The sequence below is a fragment of the Chionomys nivalis genome, chromosome 3 (assembly GCF_950005125.1).
Source record: "Chionomys nivalis chromosome 3, mChiNiv1.1, whole genome shotgun sequence".
NCBI classification, from domain to species: Eukaryota; Metazoa; Chordata; class Mammalia; order Rodentia; family Cricetidae; genus Chionomys; species Chionomys nivalis.
The window spans coordinates 7,696,167-7,712,975 of record NC_080088.1 but is presented as its reverse complement, the minus strand read 5'-3'; the positions used below and the strand labels follow the sequence as shown (position 1 = coordinate 7,712,975).

General features: G+C 49.4%; 1 protein-coding gene across 3 annotated transcripts in view; it reads left to right on the top strand.

The window, feature by feature from the left end:
- The window catches only part of Eva1c (eva-1 homolog C), a 76,073-nt gene extending 69,338 nt beyond the window's left edge, over positions 1 to 6,735 (top strand). For all 3 annotated transcript variants that reach the window (XM_057765111.1, XM_057765110.1, XM_057765109.1), the window contains one exon: positions 6,176 to 6,735. In XM_057765111.1, the coding sequence (XP_057621094.1) occupies positions 6,176 to 6,552 (377 nt within the window). In that variant the 3' untranslated portion in view covers positions 6,553 to 6,735. The remainder of the gene's footprint in view (positions 1 to 6,175) is intronic.
- The last annotated feature ends 10,074 nt before the right edge of the window (positions 6,736 to 16,809 follow it).

Genomic DNA, 16,809 nt, shown 5'->3' with positions numbered 1-16,809 from the left:
CGTCATCCAGACACACTATTTAATACAAGACCTAGGACTCCTCAAGTAAAAACAGGTGCATCCTGGCTCATGGTTCTGGACGTCAAGTTTAAGATCCAGTGGCTCCATCGGTTTGGGCTGTGGTGAGGGTGGGCGTCATGAGTGATCACATTTTGAACTAGAGGAGAGGGAAGGAAAGGAATAGAGCAGGGTCCTCCAATCCTCTTGATGGTGCATGCCTAGTGACCTAAAGGCTTCCCATTTACCCCACCCCTTAAAAGCACCCCCCAAGGCCACCATGGGAACCAAACTTTAGGTCTCAGGGGAACATTAATCAAAATTGTGTAGAGGCCAGAAACTCCAAGATCTTCCGTAAAAGCCCAGTATGAGGATGTGTGAATGTCGCTATGTAAGCCTGATGGAGCTGGTTTTACGTGGGGTAGAACTTCCTCCGAGGGGAATCAAGGCTTAGAGAAACATCTCAACACAGGTGCTAGAGAGCCTGGCCCAGCACCCCGTCCCTGTATCATTTTCCCATTCAGCGTTCCTCCCGTAAGCGTGCCTAATCCCGTGAGCATGCCTTATCCTGCATGGTTATTTGCCTTTTTTTCCCCCTTACATTTCTCTCCTGTGTCCATTCTTTCTGCTCCTGATGACTGTCAAAGTCAAATGTGAATATCTGGCTTTTGGTGTAACATGAGGGCTGCTTGTTGGTGTTTCTGTCCTGCCCAGTTCCCCCAGCCAGTAAGCCTCAAAGAAATTACACAGAGGTCTCTATGAGTTATAAACTGATTGGCCCATTAGCTCAGGCTTCTTATTAGCTCTTGTAGCTTATATTAATCCATTATTCTAGTATATGTTAGCCACATGGCTCAGTACCTTTCTCAGTGGGGTAGTCACATCCTGCTTCTTGAGTGTTCTTGGCAGGACTAGGAGGAATGGGCTTCCTCCTTCCCAGAATTCTCCTGTTCTCATCACCCCACCTCTACTTCCTGTCTGGTTGACCTGCCTATACTTCCTGCCTGGCCAATCAGTGTTTATTTAAAACATATTTGACAGAATACAGACAATTCTCCCACACCATTTTGGAAGTATGTTTGCAGTTTCAAAGTCCCTTCAGGTGGAGGATGATGATGAAGAGAAGCAGAGATGCTGTTGGCTGAGGTGTAGCCATGCTAGGCTTTCTGCTTCTGGATGCCATCCTTCCTCAGGCACCACAACAAAACACTGTAGACTGGAGCTTAAGGAACAACTCTTCCTTTTTTTTTTTGTTTTGTTTTGTTTTGTTTTTTTTCGAGACAGGGTTTCTCTGTGGTTTTGGAGCCTGTCCTGGAACTAGCTCTTGTAGACCAGGCTTGTCTGACAGTTCTCGAGGGAGGCTGGAAGGAAGCCCATGGTCGAGAGCCTCCTTCTGGCATGTAGACAGCTGCAGCCTCCTATGTGCATGTGTGTTGGTGTAGTGGGGGTGGGAAAAGGAGTGTGTGAGCTTTTCTAAACCCACCAGTCCTATCAGATGAGGACCTGCTGGTGAATTCTGTTAACCTTAATTATAGCTCCAGAAAGTTCTGTCTGCAAAGTCATACTAGGGGTTAGGGCATTAGCATGCATTTGGGGAACATGATCAGTCCAGAGCAGCAACTCTGAGGGGTGGGGCTCTGATCCTGAATTTTACGCTTAAAGGAGCTGAAGGTCAGAGGAGTTGAGCCATTTTCCAAGGGCACCATGGACAGCGGCTGTGTCCAGCTTCATGCTGGGTGAGGGGCAAGGCTGTCAGTCAGCTTCTACAAAGAACTTTGTCTTCAGGCTTTGGAACCTCTTACCCAGTGCGATGTAAATATCCCTGTCTCTGTCCTTTCGTGTGCTCATCCTGCTACACATCTGGATGGTGTGTTTGCCTGTCTACTCTTCTTAAGGACAGATGGCTGTCATCTAATTTATCTCTGTCGTATCTCCATGTCTAGAGAGTTCTGGGGTGCACCAGGACACAGTGAGTAGCTAACAAATGGCTGAATAATAAATCCCAAGCTGATATTATGGCTGTCATACTTTCATCATCTAATAATTTACAACTTATTTTTAATAGATCTGAAAAGATGGCTCAGTGGTTAAGAGTATTTGCTGCTCTTGCAGAGGACCCAAGTTCAGTTCCCAACATCCATGTCAGGAGACTTACCACTGCCTGTAATTCTAGTTCAGGGAACCTGACACCGTTCTTCGGCCTCTGTGGGTGTGCATTCACACAGACACACACATGTAAACTGTGTCTGTGGGTGCACGCATGCCATGGCATGAATATGAATGTCAGAGGACAATTTTGTGCAGTTGGTTCTCTCCTACCACTGTCTGGGGATGAAATTCAGCTTGTCAGACTTACGTGGCAAAAGCCTTTATCCAGAGCCATCTCATTAGCTTCTACAACCGAGAATAATGCTCCGTCTTGTTAATGTGAGGACCGATGGGATGGTGTTTAATTTTCTTGAGAGATGTTTCATTATGTTCATCTCAGCAAGTCAAGCCAAGACAGGCATGGGTCTGAAAAGCCTTGCTTCAGGGCTAGGGTCCAACGGCTGGGCACAGACTCCTATTTGATAGGACACATTGATAGTGAGGCCACTGGCGAGAGCAGCTGGGGAGCCAAGGGCTTGAGCAGGGAATATTCCTGTAAACCGAGGGAAAGTCAGGCCACCAAGTACCTTTGCTATGTTAATGCCGTGAAGTACAGGGACAAGCAGACAGGCGGCCAAAACTGAGGGCCTTAACCTGCACAGGGAAACTTAAGGTTGATGGAAGGGACACAAGAGTGTTTAAGGGTCTCTGCTAAACAATGCTCCCTCTGGCCATTGACGTGATCTACAAGGGCATTTCCCATAGAAAGGGGAAGTGTGCGTTGTGCATGTGCACACATGTGTGTATGTGTGTGGAGTGCGTGTGTGTATGTGTGAATGTGTGATATGTGTTATCTATGTGTACTTGTGGCATGTTTGGTGTGTGTCTGTGATAGACGTGGTAAATGTGATGGGTTGTGTGTATGGTAGATATTTGGTGTATGGACATTTGCGTTTGTTGTGTGTGGTAGGGTGGGGTACATGTATGGTGTATACTGTTTGTGTGTGTGGAGGTAAGGCTGGTGGCACTTGTTTATGATACGGGGGACTTCGGGTGGGGGATGGTAGTGTGTGTACATGTGTTTATGTATGTACATGTGTGTGCACATGTGTTTATGCATGTGCATGTATGTTCTGAGGAATACAGTTCATTAGGCACTTCAGCAGAAGCCACTGCACCCTGCATGAGGGACTTACTTAGTCTTGCTCTCGAAATAAATAAATGACCCCTCCCAGAACACCAAATTAGTGTCTTATTGGCATCTGGCTTTGTGTGTTTACCTCATCTGTGCCTACAGCCCTGCCTGTCATGACTCAATATTCAGTCACTGTCCCTACTGTTGGAGGTTGTGGTGTGTGTACATGTGTGTTCAGCCTCAGGCAAGCTGAATGAGAACTTTGGGGGTGTCTTTGAGATCTGGGAGCACAGCCAAGGCAACCTTGTTAGTTCTCAGAACAGAATTCTAGGACATCGGAGGAACTGTATGAAGGAGGAGAGATTTCATCACACATCCCAAAGCCAGCTGCACGACCCCCTCAGGGCAGACAAACAGAGACCCGCACAGTACTGTACTGTCACGTGGGTGTGGGCTCTAAAGTGTCCCCCGGGTCTCCGGCTCTGACAGACGATCCCATCACATCCCTGAGTGCTGTCACGTGGGTGTGGGCTCTAAAGTGTCCCCTGGGTCTCCAGCTCTGATAGGCAGTCTCGTCACATCCCTGAGTGCTGTCAGACCTGTCCCCAAACACTGTGTGCTTCTTCCTCCTTGAAGATTCGAGCCAAGTCCCACAAGAGAAGGACCCTAGACGGAGGCCTCTCCTGGCTTATCTGGGTGTGACTAAAGTTGAACTGGAGTTTGTATTGGCCCCAGTATCTAAAGAGCAAATGGGGCCTAAAGGTCCCTGGCACCCATTCTGAGGCTCCTGGGGTCATTCCCTCTAGCCTGCGATGGACTGGGGCTAAATTTAGAATACAATAGAAACTCTCTGAAGGTTCTGTTCAACCACAACAGAAAGATGGCCTCATCTCGAGACTCTGTTCATCTCCATTCATCTCCTTCTATCAAGAAATGATAGAAGAGGGTCCATTGGTTCTAGAAAATGGAGGGAATGCTTTCTGTGTAAGCCCAGGTCCCAGTCAGTGGTGGCTTTGGAAAGTTCTAGGCTACATCTGGGGTTAGGCCAGCTCATCCCTAAGGTGCCATCTGCCTACACTCTGGTGACTGTGTGACCGTCACTCCCTACGGAGAGGAAGTTTTATTCCCACTGGGACTGCCGAGAGCTTCTCCTCTTCCCCATCCTCAGCCACTGGCCTCCACAGAGTCCGGCGGCAAGAGGAACCCCTGAATCCCAGGAGTAGAACCCGGATCCTGCCACCTGGGGGTGGGGGGGCGTGCTGATTTTGTGGTATCACGTGATGGGCCCCAAGGACTCACTCAATCTGATTAATCTCAATCCCTTAAAAACGGGGCCGGGAAGCCGGGCAATGGTGGCGCACGCCTTTAATCCCAGCACTCGGGAGGCAGAGGCAGGCGGATCTCTGTGAGTTCGAGACCAGCCTGGTCTACAGAGCTAGTTCCAGGACAGGCTCCAAAACCACAGAGAAACCCTGTCTCAAAAAACCAAAAAAAAGAAAGAAAAAAAAAAACGGGGCCGGGGGTATGACTCAGCGCTCCAGCACCAGCCCCGCATGTGTGGTGTCCCAAAGTTCAGACTTCAGTGTGGAACAAAAAGTCCTTAAATAATAAAGAGGTAGAGTAACAGATCAAGTTTGTGGTGGAGCGAGACGCTGACCTGAGTCCATGGAGCCTGAGATCTGGTCAACCGCTGCACCTTGCTTGGATAAGAGGGTGTGGTCTGTGAGTGACCTTTGGTCCTTAGAAACTTGATGTAGGAGTGAGTTTCTGCCTAGATCTGGCTCTGACCCACCCGTGAGTGGCTAGGAAGTGAATTACGGCTCTTCCCTCTTAAACCCTTGCATGAGGTATCAGTTCCAACACATAAACTGTGAGGGACACTCAAGCGACACCTGAACCGTGGCAGAAGGCAAGTGTGACGTTGGGGGAGGCGGAGCCGGGCTTTGATCTGTGGGAAGCCGGAGGGAAGGTCCGACCTGATGCCCTGGTCTTGGCATCCTTCCGGTTGAGTGACTTCGTTCTGAGAGTCAGCGCCTCTAGATAGGCCATCTGCCACCACTCCCAGAGGTGAAAGTGGCCCTTCTCTCTGTCGCAAAGGACGTGTGTCTCCGTGAGACTGAATCCTTTGTAGACATTGACTCTTCACACCGTACTGATAGCATGGCAGATGTGATGTGTTGTCTCTTCTTCAGCCAAAACCAACGCTATTTCAGACCTCTGGGTCTTAAAGGGAATGGGGAGATGCCAGGCAGGGGTAGGGTCACAAAGTGTGGCACAAATGAGTGAGTTACTCTAGGGACAGCTTGGGCCACGGGAAGGGAGCTGGCTGGGGAGGTATCACTTTCGGGAAGATAAAGTGTCCTGGTTCCATCTCAACTGTGCGATCCCTCACTGCCAGGGACTCCAGCGCCCTGGAGTTTAGAGACTCCAGTCCAGACCCCTGGGGAAGGACAGCAGCTGGGAAGACAACCGTCTTCATTGTTTTTCCCACAATGAAAGGCACGACCGTGTGCCTGGATAGGGTTCTGGGAAGCTGAGAGGTACTGAGAAAATGCTGGGGACACCAGAGCCCATTCCAGGAGTCCCAGGATTCAGTCCTGGTTCTGCCCGAAAAGGCTGCTGGCCTTTGTAGCCTTCCTTCTGGCCTCAGCTTGAACATATATAAAAGTGTTCAATTAAGGGCCCCCAGCTCAAACCAATAACGTTTTATTGGAACACATTCAGGTCCTGTGCTTTACATATTGTCGGTGGCTACTTGCTATAATTTGAATCTGACATGTCCCCCACAAGGTCATATTTGAATGTTTGTTTCCTGATAGTAGTGTCCTTTTGGGAAGAACTCCGGGTCAGCTCTACTTTTCCACAAGACCCTGTTGCCATGGCTTCTCTGGCATGACAGATGGCAAATCCAAAATTAACCCTTTCAGACCCTCCCTCGCTCTGTTCTTCCCACAGCCCACCCCGAGAGAGCTGCCCTGCTGTTTGTGTCTAGTGTCTGCGTTGGCCTGGTCCTCACGCTGTGTGCCCTGGTCATCAGAGTGTCCTGTGCCAAGGACTTCCAGCAGCTGGGACAGGGACGGGAGCATCTGGTGCTAGCAAGCGACAAGGCCGAGGAGGACAGCGAGGAGGAGGCAGAAGAGGAGGCATCCTCGGACTCCGAGTTTCCTGCGGAACTGTCCAGGTTTTGTAGGACTTCGTATCCAGCCTACAGCTCCATAGAGGCTGCTGAGCTGGCAGAAAGAATTGAGCGCAGGGAGCAAATCATTCAAGAAATATGGCTGAACAGCGGCCTGGACTCCTCAATCCCGAGGAACATGGGCCACTTCTACTGAAAACCAGACACGTCTGGATGAGATCACACTTCCTGAAGAGGGAAGGATCCAGAATGCCCTATCTCCCCACCCCCTCTTGTACCTTCTATGAAGGAGAATCTGTCATGTCATCCGAGACGGGTGAAGCCGGAAAGCTGCCAAAGGGACGTCTCTCTGTTTACAGCACCCCCGGAATAAATGAGGAGAAAGAAGACTTGGTGTCTTGTACTTGCTTGAATGCATGTCTATACATTGATAATTATATAATTGATATTCACATTGACGCAGGTGCTGGTTCACGCATGTTCATGAGACGGTACACCGATGAGCTGAGCACACAGGGAATCCACAGATGGTCATTAAAGTTAGTTACAGTGATGGGAAGCGGTGAGAGGGCTCAGGGAGTAACGGGTGACTGCCACCAAGCCTGAACGACCTGAGTTCAATCCCCAGAACCTAGAGTGCGGAAGGAGAGGACCAACAACACTTTAATTATACCCACAGGACAGAAAGCAGGAGCTCACCGGGTATTTGGTAATTAATGAATTAGCTAATTAATTTATTTTATATTTTGCGGCAGCGTCGCTCTGTGTATCCAGGCTGGCTTGGAATTTGTGAGCCGTGGTCTGGTGGCCTCATTCTCTTGAGTGCTTGGATTAAAGTCATGTGACCGTCATGTGACAGTCATGTGACAGTCATGTTGCAGTCATGTGACAGTCGTCTGCTTGGTCCACAGATGATTTTTAATTTATTTAGAGCAGAGACTCAGGATTTCTTATGGGAAAGATGAGGAACTGCTCAGGCACTGGAGGCCATGATTATTTTGGCCACCTCTGTGCCTGAAGGAGGCCTCATGTGATGGCTTCCATCAGCTCCCATGTGACAGATAAACACGCTGTTTCCGTGCACTGTCCTGGGGACACAGGGACTCATGTTCCATTTACTTTTGCACTGTGTTTGGTATAGTCTCACAGCTCACTTCTTTTTTTTTTTTTTAGGCCGGGTCCCACATTTAGCTCTGTGTGGCCTCAAACTCACAATAGTCTTTCTATCTAGTGAGTGCTAGGGGTACAGGTGTGAGTCAGGACACCCAGATTCACCGGCTTAAAAAAAAAGTCAGCCATCTCCGGGCCTTGGGAAATGGCTCAGTGAGCAAGCATCTTACCCTGCAAGCTCTGATTTGAATTTGATCTCCAGAATGCGTGCACTTGTAAAAGAAAGGCATGGTGCCCCTCCCCCACTCACTCCCAGCCTAGCCATCGTGGCAAGTTCTAGGCCAATGAGAGACACTACATTTAAAGGAGGGCTGAGTGAAGAGTAGCACCCAAGGCTGATATTTTCACAGTATAAAAGCTAATGCTAGCTCAGGGGCTGAACACTTGCTGAGGGGCTGCACACTTGCTCAGCCTGCACACTTGCTCAGGGGCTGCACACTTGCATGCAAGACACAGGATTTAGCTCATGCCTGGTTTCGTTCCATACAGTAAAAATTTGCAGACTCCAGGGTCTAAATTTAATACCATGCTGCTTTTGGTGGTAAACCAGTAACCAACAGCCTGGATAGGGAGCAAGTGGAGATGACTTTGAAACCTCTGCAAAGCGTGGGTACTACCTGCTGGGAGCTGGCACCTGGAGCCAGTGAAGGGGAATCACAGGTGCTTAGGAAGCCTGCAGGACAGAATCTGTAATGGCTGATTTAGAAGGCTGCCCCTAGTGGACAGGAGGCTCACAGCAGGGGAGCTGTGGCATTATTCCAGAGTGTGTGTCTGTGTGTGTGGGGGTGGGGGGGGGGTTGTCATGCTATAGGCTGTGTGTTTGAACATTTGGTCCCAGCGGTAGCTGTGGGAGATGTAGGACCTAGCAAGAGGAACTACACTAAGGGGTCAGGCTTGTCCATTGTTGCCCTCTGAACAGGAGACCCTACATTTCTGCTGCCAAGAGAACTTCAGCTGCTGTGATGCTCAGGCCGTTCCCTCTGAAACTGCGTGGAAAATAACCCTTTCCTCCCCGAGGCTGTTTCTGCCAGTGACGCAGAGGTGACTAACTCAGGATTTGAGACGGTCCGGCTCTATCTATCACATACACTGAATCAGTGACCTTTTGCCAACCTGACACAAGCCAGGGTCTTCTGAGACTTCGGCTGATATTTTGCCTCATCAAACTGGCCTGTAGGGGAATTTTCTTGAATAATGATTGATGTAAGAGGTTCCCACACCCTGGGCAGGTAGTCCTGGATGAGATTTTTAAAAAAGCAGGCTGAACAGGCTGCAAGGAACAAGCCAAGAAGCAGCGTTTCCCTGGGGTTCTGCTCTGGTCTGCCCCGACTTCCCTCAATGATAGACTCTGTAATGGGTATCTCTGCAAACCAAATAAACCCTCTTCTCCCAAGATGCTTTTGATCATGGTGTGTACCACAGCCAGAGAAAGCACACGAGGACGTGTGCCTACTACAAGTGAGCTCTGCCTCAACCCCACAGTAACTCGTCAAAGCCTGCAGGCAAGTACTGGCAGGTGAGGTACGGGGGCACAGTACATGGCTAGAAAGGGCTTGGTCAGGAAAGACGTCATGTTGTCTGAGTGGAAACTAAACTTCTCTGGGGTTCTTGAGTCTTGAGAACTTGAGGGGTGTGGAGTGACGTATTCTAAATGTCACCTAGGAGACATTTCCTCTGGATTATAGCAGACAATGAGATAGTGTCTAGTACCCAACTTTTCTTTTTCCCATTTGTATGTGGTGTGGCATGCATACGTGCATGTGTGTGTGTAGTATGGCATGCATGTGTGGGCGTACATGTGTGTGAGCTTACACACCGGCGCCCACACATTGACGCTCACACATTGGGCTTACACACCAACACTCACACACCAATACTCATACATTGACACTCACACACCAATGCTCACACACTGACACTCACACACTGACAATCACACACCGACGCTAACACACCGACACTCACACACCAATGTTCACACACTGACACTCACACACTGATGCACACATCAACACTCACACACCGACACTCACACACCAATGCTCACACATTGACACTCACACACCGACACTCACACACCAATGCTCACACATTGACACTCACACACCGACACTCACACACCGACACTCACACACCAATGCTCACTCTCCTGGGTATGCTGTCATCTGCCTACCTTCTAATCCTGATGCCTCAGCATGAAGATGCTACAGGCTCACTCTCCTGGAAACTGCTCCCCACAGAGTCATGGCCTCGAGAATTAAGTCCCTTTTCCTGTCCTAGCCACACTCCCTGCAGCATTGGTTTCTGTTTGCTTTGTAACACGTGACTTACCCTGTGGCAGCTGCTATCAACATTTTCTAGATCATCACTGCTGTTGTCACCTCCCTTTCTGTGTCCCCTGAGAAGACTGTGAAAATCTACAAGAACGTGGGGACAGGTCAAAGAAACCCACTGTCTTCTGAAGGTGGAAGAATATTCTGGCCATGAAAAAACCCAGAGCCAGAAGGCGAGTTTTACCGCAGACATTGGTCTCTGACTATTTACTAATTTATTTGAAGTTTGAGAGCAATTCTACTGAGTTGAAAAGAAAAACCACATGGCAAACAAGCTGTGAACTGTAGCTGCTGTCTGGAGGAGGAAGATGGAGATTGGAGAACCATGTCGTTAGTGAGCAACCACACGGCAGAAGCTGAGGTTGGGGTATGGCTAAGTACAAAAAGAGTGAGAAAGCCCATTGTGTCCCAGAGAGCAAGGCTAGGTAGGCTATGACAAGTATCTGAAAGAAGGAGAAAGAGACATAATTAAGAAAAAGAGGAACTTCTGTTCTTCTGAGTGAGTGAGGAAAGTGAGCAGGGTTAGTAGCCACATGGCTGTGACTCTGGGGATAGCCATCCTGACTAGTTTCAGGAAATAAACCAGGTACACAAATATTATACTATCTCACTCCTACGTGAGATAGAAAATGTTGCTCTCAGACAAGCTGGGAACAGAAAGGTGGCTATCAGAGAGGTTGGGGGAATGAGAGGGTGGGGAAGGTAGTTAAAGTGGGAGAGGAGCAAGCTATGGGCTGTGTCTCATTGGCTAGAAGAAAGGATGTCCCATGTTTGCACCGTGAAGCTGTCATATTGGAGTAGAAAGACATCTCAAGGTACTCCATCCAGATGTACGATAGCTGTTTCTTTTAATCTACCAGTTAAAAAAATATTTTTTTGAGACAGTGTCACTTTGTGGTTCAGGGTTCCCTAGAACTTGTAAGCCCATGCCTTAGCTTCATCACAGTACCTACCCTGAACTGTTATTTAATAGTTAATAGTAATAATAAAGATTGCTGGCCACTATTTGCTTAATCTTGACAACCTGGAAATTGCCAAATTGCAGCTCAATTCTGTTGGGGAAGCTGAAGTTGGCATTCTTAGAGAGCTGTTGCCTGAGTCCCGCCTGCAAGCGCTTTAAGGCGCCATTAGTCTCACCTTTGCAGAGGACTGCAGGGGCCTGACAAATTCTCTCCAGCAGAGCCCCTTTTGAAAAGGTTCTCAGTCTGCTCCTGAAGGCTGCTCACAGCCTAATTGCATTTCTTTCCTATTGCTTCAGCAGAAAATCCAATTGAGCACTTATCTCGAGGTAGAAACACTGTCTTCCTGCTCTTAAGGGAACTGCCCGTGCGGCCTGAGCTGAGAGCAGGCAGAACAAAGAGGGGAAGGCTGGTCACTTCCGACTGCATGGGGCCCGTGAATTCACCATGCTTTCTCTAGTCTGAGCTCTTGACTCCACGACCGAGTGCTTTCAAGAAAAGAAAACCAGAGGCTGTCATTTCCCATCGCCTCAGAGACGGTCCGGCCCCGGGAAAGATGAAGGGAGGTGGAAGGGGCTGTGTTCAGATGACTAAGCTCAGACCTGACCTGGAAAAGACTCGTGTCCTTTCTGCGGAAGGGAGGGAGCCCAATTAGGGGCATGTATGAACAAATGACATTACCTCACTGAGAGAGAAAGGAAAATGCTCTCTCCCTACGAACAATGAACTTGAGAGAAAATGTGTTAACTCATCTGTGAAGAATTTGCGAACCCAGTGAGTTGCCTCTCTGCTCTGAGCTCCCAAGCTTCCTTCCTCAGAACTTGACCTATGACCCAGTGCTGCCAGACCCTGAGAAAGTCAGGTGGATGCTGGTCAGCTGAGGGGGAATGACGTGAGCTGACCAGTTTTCCTCTGGAGTCTCCTGTCACCCAGCTTGTACACAGAGACAGTGTCTCCTTTTTTTCCAGTTAAAATCGTATTCATTTATTTTGTGTGTGCATGTGCCATGGTGTGCATGTAGAGGTCAGAGGTCAACTTGCAGGAGTCAATTCTTTGCTTCCAACATGTGTGGTCCAGGGATTATCAAGGGTCGGGGCCTTACCTATTGAGCCATCTCATTGGCCCTGGAGCAACTTATTCTTAGATGGATCGGGAAGGAAAAGTGATAAAATGTCACCATGTTGTGCTTTTATAGGAGACTGTGAAGTAATACACACATCACACCATGGGTGCAGCTCAGGGCCTGTGCACAGGTTTCTACCCCTTGGGGACAGATGACTCCCTAGGGGCCCTTCTTAACTGCCTCTTCCCATGATCCCCTGAGTTCTGGCGGGGCTATAGTCACACTGGTTGCTACTGGTACCTCGGAGTTGCTAGCCTTGTCTTGCTTCATTATTCCATCGCCGTGGTTCACGGGAGTCCTAAAGCAAGCACTTTGCCAGGCTCGGTTCCAGATGAAGTCAGTTCCCTCCAGCAGAGCCAGCAGGGCGGCCTCTGTCTTGGAGCAGAAGTTCTCTCCAGTGTCCAGGAACAGAGATGCGACATCTCTCCCGGAGTGGCACCGACCTGGCAGAGAGTGCTGAAGGAGGACTGGGACGGCAGTCCCAGGTTTTCTCACTCTCTGTGCTCCCACCAGAGCTTGCCTGAGGATGATAAACAACCCCAGGAACAGCCCAAAGCCTGGCAGAGATCGGGAGGTGGGGGGGGGGTGGTGTTGGGGGACGTTGGGAGAGTCCTGGTCTCTCAGCTGAGCTCACCCGAGGTAGGGTTTCTATGACATGGAACTTTACGGCTTTCCAGTTGTCTGCCCTGGCAGGATGAAACCACAGCCCTGGACTGGCATCTGGGGGAGAGGGAATCCCATCTTCCTGGTTGCACTGTCCAGGGTACAGCTCCAGCAATAGGGAGCTTGGAGGTCATCAGTGGTCTCTGCCACAGGCTGACCCTGTCCCTACTGAGATCAGTAGGACTTTTTGTTGTTGTTTTTCTTGGAAAAGTTTTTCCATTTACCCTACACCCTCAGGGCAATTTCCAGCGACTCTTAAGTGATGTTTTTGTGGTTTTGCGTAAATAGTTTTCAACAGTTACACAAATAGTTGCTTCAGAGGCAGAGGGTGTGGGGGGCTCCTTACAAGCCCCTTTAGGCAGGACTGATGCCATTCTGCAGAGCCCTGCGCTGCCTGCACTGAGCTGCTGCAGAGGAATGTGATACACCTTTGCATTGGTACTTGGCATGGGTGTGTGGGTGTGTGTGTGTGCGTGCGTGTGTGTGCATGTTTGCAACAGTGCCTGAACTCAGACTAGCTAAAGGTGATTTTTTTTTAAAATTTTCAAAAAGGGGATTTTGTTTTATATAATGAGCGTGTTGCTTGCATTTATATAGCGTGTTTTGCTTGCATGTATGTTTGTGCACCAAGTGCATGCCTGGTGCCTGTGGAGGTCAGAAGAGGGTGTTGAATCCCTGCGATCTGGAGCTACAAATGGTTGTGAGTCATCTTGTGGGTGCTGGGGCCCAAGCTTAGAACCTCTGGAAGAGCAGCAAGTGCCCTTTACCATTTTCCCATCTCTCTAGCCCCCATTTGTTAGTCAAGACAGGCTCTCGCTGTGTTGGTCTGGCTGACCTTGAACTCAAACAGATCTGCTTGCCTTTACCCCTGCCTCCTGAATCAAAGATGTGCATGCCTGTCTTATTATTATTATTGAATGGGACATTGAGGCTTAACATGGAACCTTGAACACGTTTAGCAAGTGTTCTACTGTGTTACGCCCAATCACAGCCAATTCTTCTACGTATACCCATGGCCCTGTTTACTATCAATGTTTTAATTATTTTCATACCTGTACTTGGGCATCGTGTGCTAGATCTGATAGATACTGACCCCATTGATGAACTCTTGGATGAATGGTTCTTCCCAAGCACCCCCAATCCCACACATTAAGACTAGGCCAGGATCACCATGCACAAAACTCAGGTCCAAATGGATCAAAGACCTCAACATAAAGCCAGCCACACTGAACCTGATAGAAGGGCCTATTCTGCAGCAGGGTGTTTGATCCTAAGCAATGTCTTACAGGTCCTCGGCCACCTTGACCATCTGCTACCCTCACCCTGCCTCTCTGACTCCCACGGGGACAGCAAATGGAGAGCCCTGCAGGCACCCACCATACTTCAGCTTTGGGGATGCTGTCCTGTCCCAAGTGGTTCCTCCAGGGACTGTGAACTGTATGACGCCGCCTTTGAGCACTGCAGTTACAGGAAAGAGGAAGTGAGTGTGTAGGCTTTTTGCAGGATGGCAATGAAGGTTCGGTGAAGCAAGCAAGCCAGTCTTTGACAGGTGCTCTGTGCTTCACGGGACAAGGCGTCATTAGCCACCCAGCAAGACTGACGGGAGTTGACCTGGGTCTTTGTGTCAGCAGTGTCCTGGGAGCTTTGGCTGGAGCTGCATGTGAATGAACCATGACTTCTAAGTCACTGAAGGTGACAAGGAAGAGACTGATGGCTGTGGTGTGCACGCACGTGGGAGATGAGCAGTCGCTGGAGAGCAAGCTTGTCCAGTGGTGTCACAGGAGGACAGGGGCAGTGGTGCCACGGGAGGACGGGGCCGAGCAGAGACTCCAGGCGTATGAACTGACCACTGAGTAGACTTGCTGTCCACCCACGGGCTAACCAGAACCCACCCAGCAAAGACCCAGCAGAATAGGCACCTCTGCTCCCAACCCTTGTCCACCCAGAATCTGACCTTAGAAGATGCTTTGGTTTCATTTCTGTGGCTGTGATAAAAACAGCTTAGAGGGGAAAAGGCTTAGCTCTCAATTCTAGGTTTCTGTCTGCCACAGTAGGGAGGCAGGGTGGCAGGAACTCGAAACATCCAGTCAAAGAACAGAGAAATGGTGCACGCATGGTTGTGAGCCCTTCCACTGGGTCAGCGGCCACAGCCGTCTACAGCTGCCACACGGCCCTGGTGCCGACTGCACCTGTCTCGGTCCTGAAGGTGACAAGTGTCCCCCAGTGAGTTTGGAACTGGGGTGGGATCTGAGAGCTCTCGTACACACCTGCGTTTTGAACTTGATCCAGAACACGATGTAGACACCACGTGAGGATGGTTACTAGGAAACGTGGTCCCCCGCCCTGCCAGGTTTTGGTGGGATCTGCGGAGCACTTTTTACAGCTATCTTTGCCCCATAATGACTGGGCTTCCCAGAGCATTGGGGTAAGGGGGCTTTTCTACAACCCAGGCTCTGGAGTGCTGAGCCTGGGAACCGATCCTGGAAAGTCCCGGGTGGCTGGTCACCCTGATCTTTACCACCTCCTGCCTGCTCAGGCTTGAACAGGGAGACACACAAGGACATTGATGTCACATTGCAATAAGTGGGCTCTAAATCTCGTTTTCTTTAAATCCACGTCCCTAAGAAATATTATAGCGTTTGCCCTTCCATTTTATAAGACACGGTGAATGATGCCATTCACTCCAAATCCCGCTTTTCAGTCACTCTTAATATTCCTCTAAAAGAAAGAAAGAGAAACACTGTTGGCACCAAAACCTCACACACTTGGACTAAACCCAAAGGTGAACATTTATTTCAGCAAGATTCACTCAAGGTCTTGAAAGTCAAGTGTGAGAGGTGAAATCCACCTTGTCAGCGAGGACAATGCCCTTTTCTGTGCTTGACAGCTGGAGATGATATGTCAGGTTGACATGTTCGGTGTTTGAGGAATGTGACCCTAAGGAGATCAAGGGGAGCATGCTGGCGGTAGGGCCTCCAGGCTCGGTAGACACTGCCAAGATGGCTCTGGGAAGACTTCCATGTGCCCACACCTCACCACACTGTGGCTTTTCCCGAGACAGTCCACAGGGACAGGGCCACAGGTCCCCGCCGTCATCATCGAGTCGGCACAGGGTGTTCTAGAAAAGCTCCTCTCCCAGGCACAACGGCCACTGTCAGCTCCCCACAGTTCCAGCCCAGGAGGTGTCTGGATGCCATGCTGGGCACTCTCCTGTGAGAGGGATCCATCAACACCTTCAAATTCTGGCCCTTATTGTTGTCATGGAGACAACACCATCTGCCCCTCTCAAAGGGGATTTCTCCAGAGCTTCATCAGCAGGGTTTTCTCCACTCAATGGATTTCCATTCTATCAGAGCCCTGGGGAAACGGGGATGGGATCTAGCTTAGTAAATGCTACTCTGCTAGTCATCCAATAAATGTTATTTCTGCTCAATAACTCCTTGGATCTTTTGTTTTGTTTTCTTTTTCTATACAAGGTTTCTCTGTGTAGCTCTGATTGTCCTGGGACTCTGTAGACCAGGCTGACCTCCAACTCACAGAGATCCTCCTGCCTCTGCTTCCTTGAGTGCCGGGATTAAAGGCTTGCGCCACCACCACCTGGCTGGATCTTTAATTTGAGCTGGTTTTTATTGTTGCATTTTTAAAATTCTTTATATTGGATACCATTCATTTGTCTAATTTTTTCAACTTTGGGCCATTGTACATGCTAGCCAAGTGCTGTACCTCAGAGCTACAATCCTAGTCTTTGATGGTTCGTGTTATCAATATAATAAAATCTAAAATCCAAAAGATGTGTCTCTGAGACCGTCCCTGGGGACATATCTTGACCCTGTTAAGGCAGGAAGACTCACCCACTGAGGGTGGCACCATTCCCTAGGCAGGAAGTTCTGGCTGTATAAACTGAGATGCACTGATTGTTCATTTCCTGGCTGTAGTCACGTGACCAGCTGCTTTAAGCTCCTGCTGTCTTGGCCTCCCCATGTGACGGATGACAGCCTTCACTCGGCTAAGCTTTGGTCAGAGAATTTTACCAACAGAAAGAAACTAAGACATCGTCTCTGGGTACAGATGGAAGGACTGCACTTGGAGTAAGGGCACAGGATCAGAGCTGCCAGGAGAGAAACGGATCCTGGGACGGTGAGTCACCTGACAGCATGGCACCGTGAGAGGCCATGACTTGAGAGCTGAAGTCTTGTGAAGAGCAT